The sequence below is a fragment of the Pseudorca crassidens genome, chromosome 5 (assembly GCF_039906515.1).
Source record: "Pseudorca crassidens isolate mPseCra1 chromosome 5, mPseCra1.hap1, whole genome shotgun sequence".
Lineage (NCBI taxonomy): Eukaryota > Metazoa > Chordata > Mammalia > Artiodactyla > Delphinidae > Pseudorca > Pseudorca crassidens.
The window spans coordinates 149,129,615-149,152,385 of record NC_090300.1 but is presented as its reverse complement, the minus strand read 5'-3'; the positions used below and the strand labels follow the sequence as shown (position 1 = coordinate 149,152,385).

The 22,771-nt window shown below is 51.6% G+C and overlaps 1 protein-coding gene across 8 annotated transcripts in view; it reads right to left on the bottom strand.

The window, feature by feature from the left end:
- Positions 1 to 22,771, bottom strand: part of PCNT (pericentrin) — a 96,341-nt gene that overhangs the window by 14,679 nt on the left and 58,891 nt on the right. For all 8 annotated transcript variants that reach the window (XM_067739741.1, XM_067739744.1, XM_067739747.1 and 5 more), the window contains 10 exons: positions 17,749 to 18,630; positions 16,979 to 17,164; positions 10,841 to 11,557; positions 9,857 to 9,953; positions 7,109 to 7,260; positions 4,678 to 4,872; positions 2,601 to 2,774; positions 1,813 to 2,008; positions 556 to 778; positions 115 to 265 (listed from right to left, as the gene is read on the bottom strand). In XM_067739741.1, the coding sequence (XP_067595842.1) occupies positions 115 to 265; positions 556 to 778; positions 1,813 to 2,008; positions 2,601 to 2,774; positions 4,678 to 4,872; positions 7,109 to 7,260; positions 9,857 to 9,953; positions 10,841 to 11,557; positions 16,979 to 17,164; positions 17,749 to 18,630 (2,973 nt within the window). The remainder of the gene's footprint in view (positions 1 to 114; positions 266 to 555; positions 779 to 1,812; positions 2,009 to 2,600; positions 2,775 to 4,677; positions 4,873 to 7,108; positions 7,261 to 9,856; positions 9,954 to 10,840; positions 11,558 to 16,978; positions 17,165 to 17,748; positions 18,631 to 22,771) is intronic.

Here is a 22,771-nt window from a genome sequence, read left to right as displayed (position 1 = left end):
GCACTGCCCTCACGGAAGCGAATGCCTGGAGGTGGGGGCTGCACGTGCAGGGACCCTCTGAGCCCTGAAGGTGTAGCCCTGGCCCCTGGGCACAGTCGCGGCCGCGCACGTCACCTCCAGGGTCCTGGCGCTCTGGCCCTCCTTCTGCAGGCACTGCAGCCGCTCCTCCTCCAGCCGGCTCTGCAGGGCCCGCTCCTTGGTGCGCTCGGCCTCCAGCTGCTGCAGCGCAGCCTGCAGGTCATCCTCCTTACTGTCCAGCACTGACCTGTGTGGGCCACAGGCTCTCAAGGGGACGCCGGCCAGCAGCCAGGCTCCCAGGGCTCCCAGGGCAGGGAGGGCAGGCCCTGCAGTGTGCGTGGCCCCCCACGAGCCTGCGGGAGCAGAGGCTCCTCCCCAACACCCATCACGATAGCCTGGCAAACCACGGCTTCGGACGGCATCTTTCACTTCAAGGCCAAGAACGTGGCAGGGGCCACGTGACTTCCAGCATTATTCGGCCAGAAGCCTGAGGGCAGGACGGGGCTAGAAGGTGGAGCCTTGCCAGTGGGGCCGCACCTCAGCTGAAGGACCTCCTTCTGCACCTCGTCGAGGGACTTTAGCAGCCGCTCCTTGTCCTGTCTACACTCGCAGAGCTCAGATTTCAGATCTCTGACTGTGTTCTGTTCCACCACCAGCAGCTTCCGGACGTTATTTGCTTTCTCTTGCTCTTCGTTCAGGGTTTTCTGCAGGTCGCTTACTATACATTTTTCCTGCTCAACCTTATACGCCAATAACTCAACTAAGAAGAAGATTAAATGAATTAAAATAGCATTATTCACGAGTCCAAAGTGAGCCGCACGTATGATTTAACAAATCAGTAACAAACCAGCAAAGGAAGGGAATGTGTTCACTCTGGGGGGACAGGAAGCTTCTATGACCCAGAAGCCACTGTTTCTGATGGAACCCAGATACTCGGGACACATGCCTTCTGCTCACACCCTGCCAGCCTCGCCCTCGTGGCCAGTGAGCATCCAGAGAGACACACGGGCAGAGAGCGGCGGGACCACCCAGCCGTGCAGGCCATGCGACGCAAGGGGTTCCGGGGTTAGGGGGGCACACGCCCTCTCGACCCCTGCGATGTTCAGGCCCGGGGTCTCCCAAGGGCACGGCTGGAGCTGGGCCGAGACAGACCTCCATGGAGCCCACCCAGCCCGGGCAGCTTCGTGGAGAACCCGCCCAGAACTAGAAGCACACACACCCACTCCTCCAGGAACCGAAACCGGAAGAAAGAAAACCGCGGACCAGGACCCTCGTGAACACAGATGCAAAATGCGAGCGAGGCCGGCCCGGAAGTGCCCAGTGTGAGGCAGCACGCCGAGGCTGGGGATCGAAGGCAGGCTGCCCCACGGGACGGAGCCCAGGCCTCACTCAGCACTCACAGCATCCCCAGGGCAAGTGGCAAGAACAGGAGGAGAGGAGATGGGGAAGAAAAGATAAGATAAAGTGTTCTCTCCCTGCAGGCGACATGAGTGTCTGCGTAAAAATCCCGGAGTTTAAATCAAACTCAGAAACCTGCCACAGGCCGCTTCAGCCTCTTGCGAGCCCCAGTGACCCTCACGGACGTGGGCCTGCGGCGCCCACAACGCTGGCGCCAACGCGGCCCCCACCAGCTGCTCACCGGGATGCTAGGCAAGGCCTCCACCCTGACTGGCACACGTTCTGCACTCGATGGCCTGGGGAGTCAGCGAGGGGCTCGCTGACCTGCCTGCCACCTCCTGACAGGTGAGTGTCAGGATCAACGTTTCGGGGACGCAGCCAAGAGGCCATACCCACCCTGCCTCCGCAGCTGGTGCTCCTGGCGGCTCCCGCGGGCCTCTGCACTGGTCAGTGCCACGCACAGCTGCTGCAGCTTCTCCTGGTTCTGCAGGTGCGTCATCCGCAGCTGGGCGCGCAAAGCCTGGATCTCGGACATCAGGCTGCTCCTGTCCGACAGGCGAAGGTGCTCCAAGGACCTCTCCTGCAGGTCCCCCTGCAGATGGGGTGGCAGGGGATCAGGGCAGGGGGACATAAGACACGGCAGAAGAAGGGGGTCCTGAGGGCTGGTGTGCCAGGCAAGAGCAGCTCCTGGCATCGCTGCCACAGGAGGATGCAGGGGACAACCGTGCGGCATGAACGCGGGCACAGTGGCCCTGGAACCCTCAGATTGCACGCAGCTCTGCCCCCAGCACCTTGGTCTCGCTTGCTGGGCCCAGTCGACGCTCGCCACGCACCCTGCCCTCTCTTACGAGGGAACTGGCGGGAAGCAGGCTCCCACAGCCCTCGCGGTGTCGACCCTCCAAGCCTGGGCTCAGCGCTCACAGCCTGGAGCTGGGTCGCCTAGAAAGGCTCTTTTGCTTTCAAGGAAAGGCCAGTTATTTCCAGAACAGAGTGAGATCCTCAAGGAAGATAAGTGCACAGAGTTTTCCACTTCACGGAATTCACACATAAAAACACAGTGTTATCTGTGGACTGCAGCAGGATTTGCTGCTCAGTCACTGCCTTGCTCTAAGGTCAGGCGAAACACGTTCCGTCACCCTCTGTGTCAGGGTGGGCTCCGGGGGGAAGCCAAGGCATGAGCTCACCTGCTCCTGGACCACCTTCTCCAGCCTCTCCAACAGGGAGCCGCAGCCCCCAGGGCCTGAGCCACAGGGCCGGGGCCACAGCTCGACTCTCAGTATCTCCCGCTCCTTTTCAAAGGCCTCTTGCACGATCCGCAGAAATTCCCTTCTCCAGTCGAGGCCCACATTGGAAGGTTCCTAAAATATCGAAACAAAGAGCCCGTGTCCCTATAAACACATCCTGCAGGTTCAAACAGAACCCACCCCGACTTATGAGGACACACAGACGCCCATGACCGCCTAGGGGCACGAGGAGCCAGCTCTGGGCAGAGAACCCCCCCAACACGACGGGAAGGTAAGACAGAGTAAATGTCAGCAAGCAAACCTCCCTTCCGGCCGCTGCACATGAGCCCCGGGTCCAGGGGAGGCCAGGCCTGCGTGGCGGAGACAGTGTGTGTGCGTGTGCCTGCGCGTGTGCATGTGTGGAGCACGTGCGTGTGTGTGTGTAGGGGCGGGGGGCATGTGCGTGTGTGTGCAGGGGTGGGGGGCATGTGTGTGTGTGTGCATGGGCGTGTGTGAGGGGTGGGGGGCGTGTGCATGTGTGTGCAGGGGTGGGGACGTGTGTGTGTGTGTGCATGGGCAGGGCGTGTGCGTGTGTGTGACGGGCGGGGGCGTGTGTGTGTGTGCAGGGGCGGGGGTGTGCGCGGGTGTGCATGTGCGTGGGGACGAGGGCGGCGTGTGTGTGCGTACGTGTGTGTGTATGCAGGGGCGGGGGTGTGTGCATGTGTGTGCAGGGGCGGGTGTGTGTGTGCATGTGCGTGCGTGTGTGTGTGAGGGGCGGGGGGCATGTGTGTGTGTGTGAGGGGCGGGTGTGGGGGGGGCTGGGGGCGTGTGTGTACAGGGGTGGGGGTGTGTGCGTGTGTGCAGGGGTGGGGGTTCGCACGTGTGTGCATGTGTGTGCAGGGGCGGGGTGCGTGTGCGCGTGTGCGGAGGTGGAGTTTGCACGTGTGTGTGTGCGCGTGTGTGCAGGGGTGGGGTGTGCACGTGTGTGCAAGGGCGGGGTGTGTGCAGGGGTGGGAGGTTTGCATGTGTGTGTGTGCAGGGGGGGGTGCGTGTGCATGTGTGCAGGGGTGGGGTGTGTGCGTGTGTATGCAAGGGTGGGGTGCGTGTGCGTGTGTGTGCAGGGGTGTGTGTGTGCATGTGCGTGTGTGAGGGGCAGGGGGCGTGTGTGTGCATGTGTCTGCAAGGGTGGGGGTGTGTGCGTGTGTGCAGGAGTGGGGGTTTGCATGTGTGTGTGCATGTGTGTGTGCAGGGGTGGGGTGTGTGCATGTGTGTGCAGGGGTGGGGTGTGTGCATGTGTGTGCAAGGGCGGGGTGCGTGTGTGTGCAGGGGTGGGGTGCGTGTGCGTGTGTGCGGGGGTAGGGTTTGCACGTGTGTGTGTGCAGGGGTGGGGTGTGTGCGTGTGTGTGAGGGGCATGTGTGTGTGCAAGGGTGGGGGCGTGTGCATGGGTGGGGTGTGTGCATGTGTGTGCAGGGGCGGGGTGCGTGTGCATGTGTGTGTGCCGGGTTAGGGTTAGTGTCCACGCAGGGGGCGGTGTCTATATGGGTTACGGTTAGGGTTAGTGTCCACGCGGGGGGGTGGGGTGTCTATACGGGTTAGGGTTAGTGTCCACGCAGGGGGCAGTGTCTATACGGGCCACACACGGGCTGGCTGCCTCCTGGCCACCTGCTTGGGCCCACCTGCCCCCTTCCCTGAAGTTGGGGGTCTGCCCACTGCTCCGTCCACACTCCATGGCCGGCTGGCTTCCTTGCACACGGTTCAGCATCTGGCCCTCACCTCCAGGTTGCCCCTCGGCCCGGCCCCCATACCCATCTCTCCATCCAGAGCCTCCCCGCAGGGCTCCAGCCGGCCCCTTCCCCGCAGCCTCTCCTGGAGGCTGGAGCCCAGGGAACGCGAGTGGGAGGGTGGCTGACCAGGCATGGCCTCCCTGCCTGCCGCTGACCCGCCTCTTGCTCCTCTACTCCCACTTCTGGGGCCAAGAAAAGCCCTCAACCAGGTCCATGCCCACTGCTTCTCTTCTGTATCTAGAAGGCCTGTTACCTTCTCCCCCTTTGGGGGTCCTGGGGTGGGATGCTCCCTGGGAGCTGGTGCTGCCTCCAGCAGGCCCTGGCCCCCCATCGTGAGGCACCCGAGGGGGGCGCTGGGCTCGCCCCTGCTCAGCATGCTCGGGGGTCCACGGTATTCGGACAGGGCCAGGATGTGGTGGCTCTCGTCACACACCATCTGCAGCAAAGCCTGAAACGGACAAACATTTCAGAGAGAAGGAGAAGCAGCTTGAAACCTCTCACCGTCACTGCCCCGCTGTCACCCGCCAAGGCTCACCAGGCCGCCCCCACGGCCTTTGCACCAGAGACCAGAGTTGCTGCTCTGACCGTGAGGTTCTCAAACCTTCCTCCCCGTAGCTGTCACAGACAAGTAAACCAGCTTTGAACGAGTGAACTTCTGTGCGAGCTGCTCCAGCAAAGGCCCCACAATCCAGCCATCCCGCCTGCACCCTCACAGAAGATGCTCAGCTCAGGGAAATCTACAGCCAAGTCAGCAAGATGCCAGGCACCTCCCCGGCCCTCCCGGGACCACAGCGCCCCACCAGGAGGGAGACCCGAGAACTGCACAGGAACACCTCAGGGGAAAGGCACCTGCGGATGGTACCAGGCCAGCTACTGGCCACTGCAGCCCTCTCACGCCCCCGGGGGCGCCCAGAATACGTGAACACAGGAAGGGGTCTTCCACCCCCCCAGGATTTGGAGTGGTAGTTACAGAGTGATGGGACATGGGACCTGGGACGTGCACGCCAGCCTTCTGTGCTGCCCACGGAGGCTGAGAGAGGAAGGTGCACCCCACCCAGGGCCATCCTCCTGGATGGCTGGTGCTACGGCCAATGCAGAGCACAAGTGACTGTGACCGTCCTCACACTGCGTGTCAACACAGGTTCCCGCAAGGGGTACGTTAGGGAAACAGAAAAACAGCAACGAAGAGGCCTATGACAAAGAATGACTAGTTACTTAACTAGAAACAGGTCTTCCTCTAACTCTAATGACGTGACCAAAAACGTGGAACAGTAACATAAAAGCGCTAGACACCAAACTGTGTACTGTGTTTACTTTACAAGCGGCCGTCTTTAACGCTCTACAGCAATTTCACTTTAAAAACAATGTATGTGATACAGAACGGACACAAATCACAGCCCCGGGAAGGAGGGGTGGGGAGGCTGTATAGTGGACTGGGCCGCAGGCCGTAAACACCTTCTCCTGGGTCATATAAGGACAAAAAAAGGTGTTCTGAAAAACACCTCTGGAAAAGAACAGCTGTGACGAGCGAGGTCCTCCGCCCTCGCCAACCGGGCGCACGGCAGCCAGGAGGACAGACGTGGAGCGGCCCCCGGGCCACGGGCACAGTCAGGCCGTGAGATCCCGGAGCCTCTGCCCTGAGGACCCCGGAGTCACAGGGGGCCTCGGCCTGCAGTCTCACAGCCGCACGTGAACCAGCCGCCCCGCGGGGCCCGTCTGCCCAGCTGACACATGCTTCCCGGCGTGATGGACCTTCACCAGCGTCGCCGGCCTCAGGGTGGTCAGAGCTGCGACCACACGAGGCTCCTGAGACTCGGCCCCGCGGCGAGTGGCCCCCGCGCCCCACTGAGGATGGTGCAGCAGAGGGGCCGGCAGGGACACACAAGCTGGCTGACTGACCCAACAGGCTGCTGCGGGGTGGCCGCTCCTGACTTTCTCTCCTGCTGCCACAGCACGTCCGGAAAAGGCTCCAGGGCCTCTGCTAGGTCTCTTTCTTTCTTTTCTTTTTTAATAACTAAGGATCAAGTATTAAACCTCAAAGCCTAAGCATGAAACATTGTCATTAACAACCAAACTTTTTCCTTAAAAATTAGGAATTCTAGTATCTATGTCATATAAAAAATTGAGGAATGCACAAAAAGAAAAAACAGCTAGAAGACACGGCTCCATTTCAATTCTTAAAGGAATAAGACCAGTTTCATTTCAAATACAATTTCAGAGAAGATTTTACTTAACATCAAAATCATTTCCTTTGGGAACACTTACTATCTGAATTAGAGAACCCTCAAAGCATCCTGGGAAAGCTTCCAAAGCCAAACGAGCAAAAACCACAACTGCTTCCCAAAACAGGGTCACGAGGTCTGGCACCTGAACGACACTCAGGAAGACCAATCCAGTTTCGCCTTGCGACTCGGGACAGCGCCACGCGTGCAGGCCCTCTGGGCGCTGTGCTGTGACAGGCGCTGCGGGAGGAGCCGCCCCCGGCCACAGCGCCCGCGGCCCCCGAGCGTGGCCAGGCCCCACCTGGGACACCGTCCCTGCGGTCCTGCCACAGCGGCGCATCTCCCCCCTTTGAGCCGCTACACAAGGCACAAAGTCGTAGCAGGGCTGAGGCCAGCGCAGCTGCTGACGGGCCAGAGGGGAGGCCCCTCGAGCCCCCTCCCCTGCTCCCCACCGGCTAGTACCTTCACTTGCTTCGGATGGACTTCCTTCTGCTTCCTGGCGCCCAGCGGCCGTCGGAACCCCCGGGGGGTGAGAGGCGCTGCGGGACCAGCAGTGGGTGCTCCCGGTCTTCCCGAGTCTCGGCTTAGTGCCTTTCCAAACCCCGCGCCATCACCTAGAAACACACCGCAGAGTCAGGGCCTAGACCCGCGACTCTGGTGGCGATCCTCGGGGACGGCCCCGAAGCACCGGGAGAGCCACGGCCAGGCCCTCTCACCAAGGAAACATCGATGGACGCCCCCAGACAGTAAAAATGTTTCATAAAAACGTACGATGAGAGCTACACACGTTAAGTAAGAAAACGTACATTTTGCACGTTTAGCATGTTAATGTCCGTGATTTGAACATAAACCCTCCTGGCAGCTCAGCTCATTTTCACAGATGCGATACGTGTTTCCTCACCCCCCACAGACGGGGCAAATCGGCAACTGTGCCGAGCGCCTCGGAGGACGGACGAGAGGGGCAGCGGGACACGAGGAGGGGGCTGAGTGGGAGGACAGGCCCGAATCACCTGGCCGTGGGGCGGGGGCGCCTGATCTGGGGGTGGGTGCAGAAAAGCCCGGACTGGGCAGCCTGGCTGGGGAGCCCTCAACAGAGTCTCAAATTCGAGACTCCAGGAGCCTCTGTCTGATGGGAGGGGCCTCAAAATAGAGCTCCTAACCTCTCGGAAGCATGCAGCTCCCTGAGCTGTTCCTGAGCCTTGAACTGTGGCCAGTCCAGGAAGGCTAGGAAGCACACACTCTGGAAAACGGAAGGAGGCACACGGTGGGAAAGCAGAGCCCACCATCCCAACCAGCACACAGCTCGGGGAGGGCAGGTGGGTCTCGTGGAGCCACCGGCAAGGCCCCTCTGAGCACAGAGCTGCCATCCAGTGAGCCGTTCACGGCTGCCCGCTCAGAAGCCTACCTTCTCAAACGTGCCAGGGGGCATTCAAACACAAAAGACAGAGAAACAGAGACTCAGAGAAAGTGTGGAAGAAACAGAGTAAAGGCAGCAAACAGAAGAAAACATCAGAAAAATCAGAGCATCCCCAGAGAAATAAGAAGGGGAGTATCGTTCGGGAAACAAGGGTTAGGGTTAGGAAAGAGGACTAGTCAGAAACTAAAACAGCAAAAATAAAAAGAGTCAATACAAAGCTTAAGAAGTAAAGCTCTGAAAAATCCCTTAGAAATGAGAACAAGAATACAAACATGGAAAATGAGAAAAAATTAGTACAAGAGGTCCAATATGTGATCAATAAGAATTAACAAGACAGACGAGACAAAACCGTGGGGGAAATGACCAAAGGACGAAGCAGAGTTCTCGGGGTGGGAGGACGTGCTCCAGGGGACCATGCGCTGCTCTCATGACACCCGGGTCCAGGACAGCGGGCTCCACGCTCTGAAGGAACCCAACTCCCCACCCAGGGTCAAGCCCAAGTCCAAGATGCCGACATCAGGAAGATGTCAATGTTCACACACAAAGTACCCGGCACACGCTTTGCCTCCAGAAACTTGTCGGGGGTCCAACCCGGAAAGCAAGGACCACGTCCAAGATGCAGGGAAGGCCGTCATGGGCAGCGCATTCCTGCACTCAAACACGCATCCTCGAAGTGCAGACACTCGGCAGTGATGGGGCAGAAAGTGCAGGTGGGGCCATTTTAGGGAGACGGGAAAGGAGGTGTGTGGCGTGTGCTGCATAAATAATAAATACTAGAGCAAATTTCTGAAAGTTGAACATGATATCCTCAGGAAACGGAGACTCCAGGCAGGGAAACTGGACGAGAGGCTGCTCCTGGGACGCACCTCACAGAACTGCTCAAATTGTTACATCACGTGGCTACTGCTGGGAAGAAGTGAGAGCACCAGCTGAAAAGCTGTTGGCCCCATTCCGCAAATGCCAACATGGCCAGTGAACTGGACTTCACGCTGCCTTGTCCTCAAAAGCACCCAATGAGCCAATGGTGACTTTTTTCAAAAGTCAAAACACCTTGAGGTGACTGACTTGTAAAAATCTAACAATTATAAAAGAAAGTATAAGGTTAGAAAGTCACGGTGTGGCAGCCATCAGTGACAAGGATCCAGGCAAGACCACCAAGAACCATCAATGGAGGCCAAGTGGGTCCAAGCTTGAGGACAGAACGTCCCAGGGTCTCGAAAACCTACCCAGGACATCGGCCATTCAGAAGGAACAGGATGAAACCTGGCAACACAACTGCAGAGTCTAAACTGACCCACATGAAGAGCACGGCACCGCCAGGGCGCTCACGGAGTCCCACGAGATGCATACATGCCGACTGCCGCGAACATACCAGCCCTCATGGGGTCCAGGCCCGAGCACTGCACCAGGCACCTGGCCTGCTCTCAGCAGCCTCCAGCCCGCAAAGGACATCTGGATGCATGGTGGCAGCCACTGCTTGTTTCTGTAGAGAGCACTAACGGGACAAAATCTCAGTGAAGTATGCGGACGCGATGCTGCCCTGGGTCAGGGCGGATGTCCTGGCGTGGACTGGACGCCATGAAATACACAGGGACCTTCTCAGGAGTCAAACGACATCAGGCCCTCAAGTAACAGAGCAAAAACCCAGAGGGAGACAGAGACACAGAGAGAGAGAGAGGCAGAGTGTGCACACGCAACATCGCAAGTTAACACGGGACGTGCGAGGGGGGCACAGGGACTCTGCACCATTCTATACTCTGAAGCTGTAAAAATAAAGTTTGTGACTGACTCACTTTTTCCATCGCTTTTTCCTTCTAACCCAAGAGGAGGTGATCTTGACTTTTCTTGAGAATCAAGAGACGTTATGATAAAATCTTCAACATCTTTCTCCTGTTCAAATAGGCAGATGTTTAAATGGTCATAAAATGATAACGTGTTATATCATGGAACTGAACTTGCCAGATGGAAAACTTGCTAAGTCCTGAATTTATCATCTTCCCACACAGAACTCAAAGTGTTCACAGCTTGTGGACACGAGGCCATACGCTCATAATAATTTAATCAAGTTCACCCACAGTTCTCTAGGAATAGTTTACAAAGTCCCTGGCAAATATTTCAGATTTTCAAAATTCTGCATGATGTAGTAGCATATGGATATGAAATGGAAGCATATGGATATGAAGTGGTCGTATATGGATACCTTAAATTACACATATCCCGTAATTTATTTTTCATTTTATCTAAGATACACAAAATCTCAAAGTTATGTTAGATAACATATAATCTAACCCAAAAATAATATATTGAAGTGTTCTTGAAATTAATAACATTATATGTAGAACCTGTTAAACATGATATAGAACTGAAAATAAAACTAAAAAACATCTTCCAGACAAAGAACCCATAGGCAGACCACACATGAAGACAGGTTTATGATTATACTTCCCAGAGCCAGTGTGAGTTAGCAAAGTTAGGCCTGCGGTGAATTTCTGAGTAAGAGTAATGCATTTCATGTATTTTTAAAAACAACCAAAGTGCTGTGAATGTTCCTATGACAGTAGACTTGGGTCCATCCTGCAGAACGCTGACTGTCCCTACACTTGCTGACCAGGGGACTGCTCACACAGGCCTGGCCAACAGGCCACAACAGGAGGTGAGCCAACAACGACTGCAGCTGTGACCCTGCCGTCCACGTAGACACAACCCAGTGGGAACACACTGGGGCCTTGGGCATCCCATGGACCCAAACCAGGACAGCACCCAGGGAGACCACTTACCACAGGCACCCGCTGAGCATGGTGGTCGATGGAGGGGGCCCCGTCTGCAGCTAACGGAGACCCCGCCCACTTAGGGGCCGTTCCTGCTGCTGACTCGCCCGGGTAACAAAGCAGCCCTAACTGGTCAGCCTGGAGCAGCTGGGTGCTCGTCCCGTCCCACAGGGAGGTGTCCAGACTGCACTGGCTCAGGGCATCCAAGCAGGGTGTGAGGGGCAGGCTGGGGGGGCGCTCAGAGATTGAGTCCTTCCTGACGACCTCAGGGGAGCTCCAGGAGGACAGGTCCATCGTCCTGAGCACTTTCTTCAAGGGCTTGGTCCCCTGGGTGTGGGAGAGGTCACGGGAACACCCGTACAAGCTCCCCTGTGAGCAGAGTGACCTGTCTTGCAAAGCAACCTGCTCTCCTGTGGAAGTATCTGGCACCTCGTTTTGTATCAACGAATCTTGATTTCCAATAACGTCAACTAGATCCCATGTGACATTAAATGCATCAACAGAAGATGATCTGTCAGTTCCTTCACTGTTACTGGAACTATCACTCGCATTATTTTCTAAAACATGTGGAGATTCCAATGCCTGTTGATATTTCAAGTCCTCTGTCCTGACGTTTTGGAAGCTCATGCAATGTACCAGATGGTTCAGTTTTTCTTGAAGTTGTTTCACCTGATCTATGAGATCAACTTTCCGCAGCTGACAATCTTCCAGTAGTTTTTCCTTACCCTACAGGTAAAAAAGAACATGCATACAGTAAAATAAGTGAATTACATGTTGTCACGTTTGTTATTTATGAGCCAATTTCAGAGATTGTCTGAACAATTAAGGATGAGATTCCATGATGAGCCCTTTGTCCCTCTAGACTCTTAAGATTTCAAGTTTTTTAAAATCCTATGAAAGACAGACTCAAGGCTTAAAGCTCATTGCCTAAAAGGCAACTGCTGGAGAGGCTCCTGGAAGGATGGCAGAGCCGGCAGCACCGGGAACCCCTCTCCCGCCTGGGCAAATACTGCACTGGCAGAATGTACCTGATGTAACTGTTCTGGAAGTCTGCAGTCTGCTGAAGGCTTGCAACTTCCAGGGGAAGGTTTGGAGGGTTAAACTGCTCTCAGCTCTTAGCACAGGAACAGCTACCCATCCCCCACCCCAGGACCCAGGAGGCAGCTGTGCGTGTGTCCCTGGAGCATCTTACAGGACCTAGGGTGGGCAAAAAGGACCCTGTCCTCCAAAAACTGGGAATCGGCTCTGAATGATGCTTCTGATCACAGAGGAGCAGGCAGAGAGGCAGGAGGCCACGGCTGTTGCACCTGCCCCCAACTGTTCCAGCCCCTGCCCTTCTGGCGGAAGTGACTTCCAGGGGATTGAAAGGACTGGTGCCCCTTTTTCCCCACCACTGCATTTTTCTCTTTTTCCCTTTGGGGAAAAATTTAAAACTAGGACACTCAAAATCAACTGCATATACAGAGGAAATTCTAAAGTGAATGCGTGTGCCTGGGTAAAGGCACAGGCTCAGAAAGGATCTGAGAACTTAAGTTTACATCTCAAGCTGATCCTTAGCACACAGACATCAACCAAAAAAAAAACAAAAAACACAGTAACAGCAACAACAAAAAAGTAAATACTGAGAAAGAGGGAGAGTCTGATTTCTAGATTTACCACATTAATAGATTAAAAATATTCAGTGTTCAACAACAACAACAAAAATCAAAAACAGGGAAGTATGGCCTAGGCATAGGAAATAAGTGAGTCAACAGAAACCATCCCTGAAAAAGACCTGATGATGGATCTACTAGACAAAGACTTTAACACAGCCTTCTTAAAGATGCTCACAGAACTAAGGAAAATGTGAAGTAAAAAAAAAAAAAAAAAAAGCATGAACAAAATAGAAATATCAATAAAGAAAAAGAAATGAAATTCTGCAGTTAAAAAGTATAACTGAAATTAAAAACTCACTAAAGGGATTCAAAGGTAGATATGAGAAGGCAGAAGAAAGATTCAGTGGATGCGAAGACAGAACAATGGAAATTATCAAGTCTGGGGAAAAGAAAAAAAAAGATTGAGGAAAGTAAGTGGAGCCTCAGGTAACTATGGGACACCACCGAACAAACCAACATACACATAATGGGAGTCCCAAAAGAAGGGAGAGAGAAGGAAGCAAAGAGAATATATGAGGACATAATGAATGAAAACTTTCCAAACTTGATGAAAGATATGAACATAAATACCCAGGAAACTCGACAAACTCCAAGTAAGATGAACTCAAATAGACCCACACCAAAGACATATAACAATCAAACTTACACAAAGCCAAAGACAATGAGAAAATCTTGAAAACAGCAAGAGAGAAGTGACTTGTCACATACAAAGGATCCTCGATAAGCTTATCAACAGATTTCTCCACCAGAAACTTTGGAGGCCAGAGAACAGTAGGTCAATACAGTCAAAGTGCTAAAAGAAAAAGAACTGTCAGCTAAGAACCCTAAGTACAGCAAAGCTCCATCAACAGTAGGTTAGAAATTAAGACGTTCCCAGATAAACAGAGCTGAGGGATCTTGTTAGCACTAAAACCTGCCCTGTAAAAAACGTTCAGGAGAGTCCGGCAGGGGAAATGAAAGAACCCTAGACAGTAACTCAAAGCTGTATGGAGAGATAAAGACCTTAATAAAGGTAAAAACATGGGCAGTTATAAAAGCTAACGTTATTGTAACAATGGTTTATAACTACGCTTTTTGTTTTCATCGTGAACTAAAAGACTAATATACATATTCCTAAGTTATTGGTCTAAAAGTATTACTGTAACTTTAGTTTCTAACTCCACGTGTTGTTTTCTACATAATTTAAAAGATTAATGCACTTAAAGGGATTATTAGTTTATGTTTAAAGGCACATAAGTATAAAGATGGCTTTTTGTTACATCAAAAACCAAAAGGAGTGGGGATGGAGCTACAAAGGAACAGTTTTATGTGTTCTTAAACTTAAGCTGGTATAAATTCAAGTCAGAGTGCTTTATGTTAGGATGCTAAATGTGAAAATAACAAAAGAATATACACAAAGAGAAGTGAGAAAGGAATTTAACCATTTCACCATTTAAAAAAATCAATTAAACACAAGAGAAGAGGGGCTTTCCTGGTGGCGCAGCGGTTGAGAATCCGCATGCCAATGCAGGGGACACGGGTTCAAGCCCTGGTCCGGGAAGATCCCACATGCCGCAGAGCAACTAAGCCCATGCACCACAACTACTGAGCCTCCGCTCTAGAGCCCGTGAGCCACAACTACTGAGCCCACATGCTACAACTGCTGAAGCCCATGTACCTAGAGCCCGTGCTCCACAACAAGAGAAGCCACCGCAGTGAGAAGCCCGCACACCGCAACAAAGCATAGCCCCCACTCGCCGCAACTAGAGAAGGCCCGCGCCCATCAACAGAGACCCAACACAGCCAAAAAAAAAGACACTATCCACAGAGTAAAAATGCAACCCACAAAATGGGAAAAAATATTTGCCAATCATACACCTAATAAGGGATTAATATACCCAGAAATATATAAAGAACTTGTAAAACTCAGTCAAAAAAACATACAACCTGATTCAAAATTTGCCAAAGGACTTGAACAGACATCTCTCCAAAGAACATATACTTGAAAAGATACCCACTATCACTAGTCATTTGAGAAATGCAAATCAAAACTACAATTAGATACACCTCACACCCATTAGGATGACTACTATCAAAAACAAACAAACCAGAAAGTAACAAATATTGGTGAGGATGTGGAGAACTTGGAACTCTTGTACACTTTTGATGGGAATGTAAACAGGTACAGCCACTGTGGAAAACACTACAGCAGTTCCTCAAAAAATGAGAAGTAGAATTACCATATGATCCAGCCACTGTAGTTCTGGGTATATACCTAGAAGAACTGAAAGCAGGGTCCCAAAGAGATATTTGCACATCCATGTTCATAACAGCACTATTCACAACAGTTAAAACGTGGAAGCAGGACTTCCCTGGTGGCGCACTGGTTAAGAATCCACCTGCCAGTTCAGCGGGCACAGGTTCAAGCCCTGTTCTGGGAAGATCCCACATGCTGTGGAGCAACTAAGCCCATGCATCCCAACTCCTGAGACCGCATGCGACAACTACTGAAGCCCGCGCGCCCTAGAGCCCGTGCTCTGCAACAAGAGAAACCACCGCAATGAGAAGCCTGCACACGGCAACGACGAGTAGCCCCCGCTCGCCGCAACTAGAGAAAGCCTGCATGCAGCAACAAAGACCCAACGCAGCTGAAAAAATAAATAAATAAATAAATTTGTTTATTTATTAAAAAAAAGTGGAAGCAAACCAAGTGTCCATCGACAGATGAATGGATAAGCATACTGTGGTATATACATACAATGGAATATTATTCAGCCTTAAAAAGGAAGGAAATTCTGATACCTGCTATGACATAGACGAACCTTGATGACATTACATTATGCTGAGTGACATAAGTCAAACAAACACAAAAAAACAAATACTGTGAGATGCCACTTATGTAAACACTTAGTGTATCTCAAAAATCATACGGAAACAGAAAGCATAGCGGTGGTTGCCAGGGCCTGGGGGAAGGAGGAAATGGGAGTCATTGTTTAAATGAGTAGTTTCAGTTTTACAAGATGAAAAGAGCTATGGAGATGCATGGTCACACATTATAAACGTATTTAATACGATTGAACTATACGTTTAAAAATGATTAAGATGTAAATTGTACATGTATTTTGCCACACACGACATAAAAAGAGGCAACTGTTATAACCTATTTCTGTGGCAATTTATTGAGGATGTAAGTTTCTTGTTTTTGGGTTTTTTTAAGGAAAAAGGCCTGGAAGGTTCTATATGCAAACATTGGAAAACACAAAATTGTAATTTATGGAATGAATTTGGAATTTCCTTGTCAGTGTGTAACTCCTAAAAATTTGGCGACCAGCTCAGGATATCCCAGGGCCGAGCTCTCTTTTAAGAATTTAAAGAAATGTTCTTATCATAAGGATGCTGAGACAAGTTTGCTACACAGAGTAGGTGAAGGTTCTCTCCAAACAATGTATTTCCTGAGGGCATCTGATAAACACATGACATCAGATGCAGGCTTCCTCTATCAAAACTGCAGACCCAGGGCTTCCCTGGTGGCGCAGCGGTTGACAGTCTACCTACCGATGCAGGGAACACGGGTTCGTGCCCCGGCGCGGTAGGATCCCACATGCCGGGGGGCGGCTGGGCCCGTGAGCCATGGCCGCTGAGCCTGCGCGTCCGGAGCCTGTGCTCCGCAACGGGAGAGGCCACAACAGTGAGAGGCCCGCGTACCAAAAAAAAAAGAAAAAAGAAAAAAACCCTGCAGACCCAGGCCCAGAGCCCTGTGTGCTGTGGGATTCAGAATCTTGCAATTTCCAACACGGTACACGTGGCCCGTGGCACATCCCAGGAGCGCCCCCAGGAGATGAGGGGCTGGAACACCCAGCGAAGTGTGCAACGTCCACACCAGCAGGGTGACTGGCTCACGAGAGCCCGCATCTGAGCAGGCTTCAGAACCAAACCCACTTTTGGTTCTCAAACATCTCAGCTCTGCAACAATTTGATGCTGCCGACCTGCACCCTCCCCACCCTGGAAAAGAAAAGGCAGCCTTCTTGTAGCTTCTGTCCTGGTGATCAGAATTTAAAACTGTTGAGTCGTAGATTACTCTGCTCTTCTTTGCTGGGAGGACAAGTGAAAACATGTAGGGAAAACACCTGAGGTTCAAGCAATAAATGTGAAGCCTTTGCAAGTGATGAAGGTTGTGGAGGCAGCACAGCTGTGGGCAACTGTCCTCACACGGAAAATCCAGACACAAGCCCTGAAGCCCAGTTAAATCCTACTGGTATCAACTATGAGGAAAAAGTAACTGACTGCTCACTTTTCACAGCTGATTAGACCGTGGGAAATGTGCGTTTAAACCAAACACGTGGGAAATCTCAAAACGGATCTGACCAGCACTGCCAGAGCGGCGGGCCTGGAGAAGGCGCCCCTGGCTGCGGTCCTCGTAACCTGCCGTCGCAGCAAAGACGCTGAGGGGGTGTCTACCCGCGACCAGCTGCCGTGTCCTGTGCCCCCGCAACCCCCGACATGCCCAGGCACCTTCGCTGTTCCCGACACTCCGCTCTCTGCAGGCAGGCACATTTCCTTTTTCACTAACAGCAGCTCAGACTCCAGTTGCCGCTGGCAGACCGCGAGCACCGACATCACGCTGTCCTGCTGGCTGAGACCTGCGCGGGTCAACGTCGGCAGGGCTTTGGCCAGCTGCGGATCCTCCTTAATAGGGCTCTGTGACGAGCAGAGAAAACAAGGACAATGCTTATGAGCACACAGCCGAAGGCATCGCAAAGTCAGAAGTGCAGTGAGGCTACCTCAGAGTCCCAGGAGCTCTGCAGCCGGAGCACCAGCCAGCAGGCCCCGAGGGAGAGCCCACAGCTCAGGGCCAGAATCACACACATGCATGCAGCAGGAGACCAGCGGTGCGCACAGCAGGTCAGCAGGTGCTGGAGCTGGGCAAGCCGCGAAGACGGCCCCCAGCAGACACGGAACACAGCACAGCTGCCCCCCAGCTCCCCACCCGCACCCCCAGATCCCAGACACACGCCAGCTCCCCACCCGCATCCCCAGCTCCCCAGACACACCCCAGATCGCCACCTGCACCCCCAGCTCCCAGACACATGCCAGCTCCCCACCTGCACCCCCAGATCCCCGGACACACCCTGACCCTCCACCTGCACCCCCAGCTCCCCAGACACACCCCAGGTCCCCACGTGCACCCCCAGATCCCCAGACACACCCCGGCTCCCCACGTGCACACAGCTCTCTGCACAAAGAGGCTGCACCACCTGTGGCCTGATGAAGAAGGAGCCCACCTGTGAGTTACCGCCATGGCCGTGGGGGGCCTCAGCCAGCCACCTGCCACACACATCCTGTTCCACCTCTTCGTGGCAGGAGGCCTCTTCTCCCCAGGATGCCCACGCCCCGGAACTGCCTGCCACTTGGGCCCCGTGCGCCTGCCGCTCGTCCGGCTCCCTCTGGCACCTCAGGAAGCGCTGGTTGAGCGCCTGCAGCTGGCAGCTGAGGCGGACGCACTGCGCCCGGAGCCGCTGCAGCTCGGGGGGCTCCCCAGAGGCCGCCAGGAGCTGCTGCTCTAGGGCGCAGCGGAAGCGGGCCACGGCCGCCAGGATGGCCTCCAGCTCGGCAGAGTGGGCTGACTTCTGCCGGTGCAGAGCGTCGATTTCTAACTCTCTCTCTGCGATCTTTGCTTCCTTGGCTCGCAGGGCAGCTTCGAACTCGCGGATCTGGGAGGCCAGGGCCTGGACCTCGGCCTCCCTGAGGGCGGCGCCGGGCCCCGACGCGGCCAGCTGCCGCACGGCCACCTCCTCTGCGGCCTGCAGGCGCTGCTGGAGGGCCTCGAGGGCCTGGCCGTGCCCGCGCTCCTGCTCGGCCAGCAGCCGGCTCAGGGCCTCCTTGGCCTCGAGGGCGGCACGCAGCTCGCCCTCCAGCTCCGCGCAGGCCTTGGCTCCTTCAGCCGGGAGGCCCAGCAGCTCGCTCTGCAGGCTGGCGGCTCTGCCATCACCGGCCTGGGGCGCTGCGGGTCCCCCGAGGGGGAGCTCCCTCTGCAGTTTCTCGATGACCTCATGGAGCTGTTCAATCTCCTGTGCTTTATCCTTCTGTAACCTCTCTTGGTTCTCTCGCAAATTCTCAATAATGGATTTCAGCTCTTCAATTTCAGAACTTCTGTTATACAAAACCTGAAGAAAAAGCACATTTCAGAGGCAAATGACATACATCAACTTCAGAAGTTCCCCTTTCCACTTACAGCTGGGCCTGAACTCATTCTTACAGAAGTGGAGACTTCGCATCTTAAGAGTAGCTGTGGAAGTAACTAACAACATCACCAAATGACACTAAGATCTGAAGAACACCCAGAACACCCAGCTGCTTCAAGTATGTCAAAATGGTCAAACATTCGTATCTGCAGTTGCTGCTGTGCTGCTCGTTCAAACGCTTCATTAAGGCCACACCCATCGCTGTGACAGACCCCAACCCTCGGCTGCCAGGGTTCAGGGGAAACTCTAACTTGGCCACGTCTCAGTCGATGACACTACACATGAATGTTTTCACCACCTTTTAAATGTCTATTTTCTTAACATTTAAACAACTTTGATTTGTTTGATTTTCCTAAAGGGGTATTTAGATTTTAGGTGTCATTCTAACACCAGAACAGGAATAAAAGTGAGAAGATCGGCTGAGGGAGTTTGCAGTCATGAAGAACATGAATGAGCCAGAGCACACAGCACGCTGTCCACACTGTGCACTGCGGGGATGCGGGGACTCAACACAGCGGGCATCAAACGATGCTTCTACTTGTGCTATTTAATCTAATTCTCAACAATTTTAAGATAAGAAATGTTATTGTTCCTACTTAAAAGATGAGACAGTTGAAATCTAGATATGAAATATCTTGCCAAGACCACAAAGACAGTAAATGGAAAATCAGAATTGAAATCTGTGCCATTATGGCTCCAAATGACATTCTCTTAAGACTACATCAATAGTAGTGACCAAAAAATTGAAAAGTTCTAACCAATCTGTGTTCTAGTTAACAATTTTCAAGCAATTGATTATAGTAACGTCTTATACGTCCTAAAAATTAAGAGTTTCATACAATTCTTGGTTTCACTAGTACTACTTAACCATTACTTCAAACACAAATCCAAACCTGGCCCATAGTGAAAACAAAAATAAGAAAACTGATGTTGGGTTTTGGTTTGGATGGCGTAAGCTGTACATCACACTCACACTTAGCACATCTGACGCCACTGTATGTAGTTGGCAAAAGAAAAGTTCTCAGTGTGAGGCAAGACCCTCTACCCAGCCCCACGCTGTGTGCTGCACAGACCCACGTCTCCCCACCCACAGACGACTGAAGGGAGTCGGGGGGGTAACTCTGTCTGCATGCGTTTGGCGCACTCAGCACACTGAGATGAAAACGTGTGCACAACAAAAGCGCCAAAGTCACAACACAAGCATCACACTTTATCAAAGCTAGCACGTGAAAGTGGTATTAAAAGGTAAGACACTAAAATCTAAAATAAGTCCTCTAAGATACAGTGCAGTTGGAGCAAGTGAGGAAGCAGAGGCGCAACGATGTTCACAAAGCCCAGAGAGGGAAGAACAGAACTGCAGTTGCAGAACATAGAAAAAGGGCCAGAACACATGTGTCGCATCTCCCTGAACGCGGGAGGAGTGGTGCCTCTGACATGCGACAGTGCACAGTGCACGGGACAGTGCCACGCACCCCAGGCAGCTAAGAGTGAGGCTCAGAGGGTGCTTCTCTCTCAGCCAGCGGATTCTGTGGGCATCTGGAGAGTCAGCACCAGCACGGCGTCACAGAGGGCCCACGGAGCTCCACAATGGGCACGCAGACCGACTCCGTGAAACCCAGAGGTACATCCCACCTGCCTACAGGCCCAGGACGTCATGCTGGGGATTCTGATGCAGCAAAGGCTACCAGATGGGGGAGTTTCCATCTTTCAGGCTGTGCCATCAGGCAGTGCAGCCAGATGAGGCCGAGAAGAGGGAACTGGGGCAGCCAGGGCTGCCAGGGCTCTGGAGAGAAAAAGACAACAGACAGAGAAGCAGGGAAGGGAAACCAAACTTCATGCGATCTCTACAGGCAAGACAGAGTGCAAACTTCAAGTCCGACCAACACGACTACCACTAAAAGAAAAATCTCACTGTTTTGGGAAGCAAGAGTTTCCACAACATTATTTGCAGAATATCAAGGACGCAAATCAAAATTATTTTTAAAAAAATCAGCATCACGTGGCCTACTCTGACACGAAAAGACAACCAGTGACAACTAAAACTGAGATGACAAAAATGCTGGAAGAAGCAAATAAGGATGTTATAACTGTGTTCAAGCACATAAGGTAAGCATGTTCATGATAAACAAAAAGATAGGAAATTTAGAAAATCACTCCAATGGGCTTGAGAAAATCCTGAACATGACAGAGTTCAAACTCTGAAGAGTCACAGACATTATCCCATCAGAGGAAAAGAATTATAAAAAATGCACACAGCTTCCAACACCCATAGGACGATGTAAAAGGTATGGTGTATTTGTAACTGGAGCTCTAGAAGAGAATGATGCCAAAAAATACCTCAATAAATAATGGCCCAAAACTTCCCAATGCGAAATATTAATTTGAACAATCCCGTGAGTATTGAGGAAATTGAATCTGTAATTTAAAAACAAAGAGAGAACTTGCCAGGCCCAGATGGTGTTACTCAACAATTAACACATTATTGACAGGAGACATATTAATACGTCTTTTGTTACCCGAATGTTATTGACTGGAGATGTATCAATACATTTTTAGAGAGTGATACAATTAACATCACTGCGCAAAGATGCTAAAGCTTAAAATGGATCAAGGGTTCATTATACAACTTACGATTGTCATTATCATTCACATTTTTCTCTGTTAGGTTTTTGTTCCAACATTGTGTATATTATAAATGTAAAATTTTCAAAAATGACGCCTCGTGAAATTCTGAGTGAAGAAGAATTTTTCAGTGAATTTTTGCAGATACTTTCTCCGATTGTCCAAGCAACATATATACTAGTGTCTCAGAAAATGATAATTCTTCAGAATATAGTTCTGATTCAGATGATGTGAATATTAGATCAACAAAAAGACAGAAAACCTTAGTGATTAATTCCAATACGGAAAATGAAAATGAAACTCATGGTGCTGGAGAATGCTCCTTTGCTTCTACAGTAGAACAGACTGAAGACAACATTTCACAAAAATTAGGAGACTTTACAGGTGCATTAGGTGTAACCATTGTAATAACCTGCAAAGTGTTACTGAAATAACAGAATTATTTCAGGCTGGCCAAAATAAAAATCACCGGACACAGGTGTTAGTTTCTGCAAAAATCCCCCCATCAGTAATGAGTTAAATAATAAATAGCACCAATACTGAACAATCTTTTACAGAAAACAGAAGAGGGAACAATTCATTCAGTGAGGCCAATATTACCCTGATACCAAAACCAGACAGATATCACAAGAAAACTACAGACCAATATCCATGATGAACATATAAATTCTTAATAAAACACTAGTAAAGGGGCTTCCCTGGTGGCACAGTGGTTGAGAGTCCGCCTGCCGATGCAGGGGACATGGGTTCGTGCCCCGGTCCGGGAAGATCCCACATGCCGCGGAGCGGCTGGGCCTGTGAGCCATGGCCACTGAGCCTGCGCGTCCGGAGCCTGTGCTCAGCAACGGGAGGGGCCACAACAGTGAGAGGCCCGCGTACCGCAAACAAACAAACAAACAAACAAAACACTAGTAAATAGAATTCAGCAGATATAAAAGAACCATACACCATGACCAAGTGGGGTTTATTCCAGGGATTCAGGGCTGGTTCAATATTTGAAAATTCATCAATATAATCTACCATATTAGAATTTAATGTGAAATAAAACACACCATATTTAAATTAAATGAACATATCATTTAAGATAGCACAACAAAAAATAAAGTACCTAGATATAAATCTAACAAAATATATACAGGATATATAAATTGAAAACCACATATCACTGAAAGAAATCCAAGAAGACAAATAAATGGAGACTTACACCATGTTCATGGTTTGGAAGACTCAAAATTGTTAAGATGTTAAGTTTCTCCAGATCAATCTGTAGATTCAATGCAATCCCAATCAAAATACCAGCAAAACATTTTTGCAGGTATCACTTTGCTGCTTCTACAATTACATGGAAAGTTAAAGGAAGCAGAATTGCCAAAACAAATTTGTAAACAGAAAAAGTTGGATGACTTACATTACCTGGTTTCAAGACTTACTGTAAAAGTAT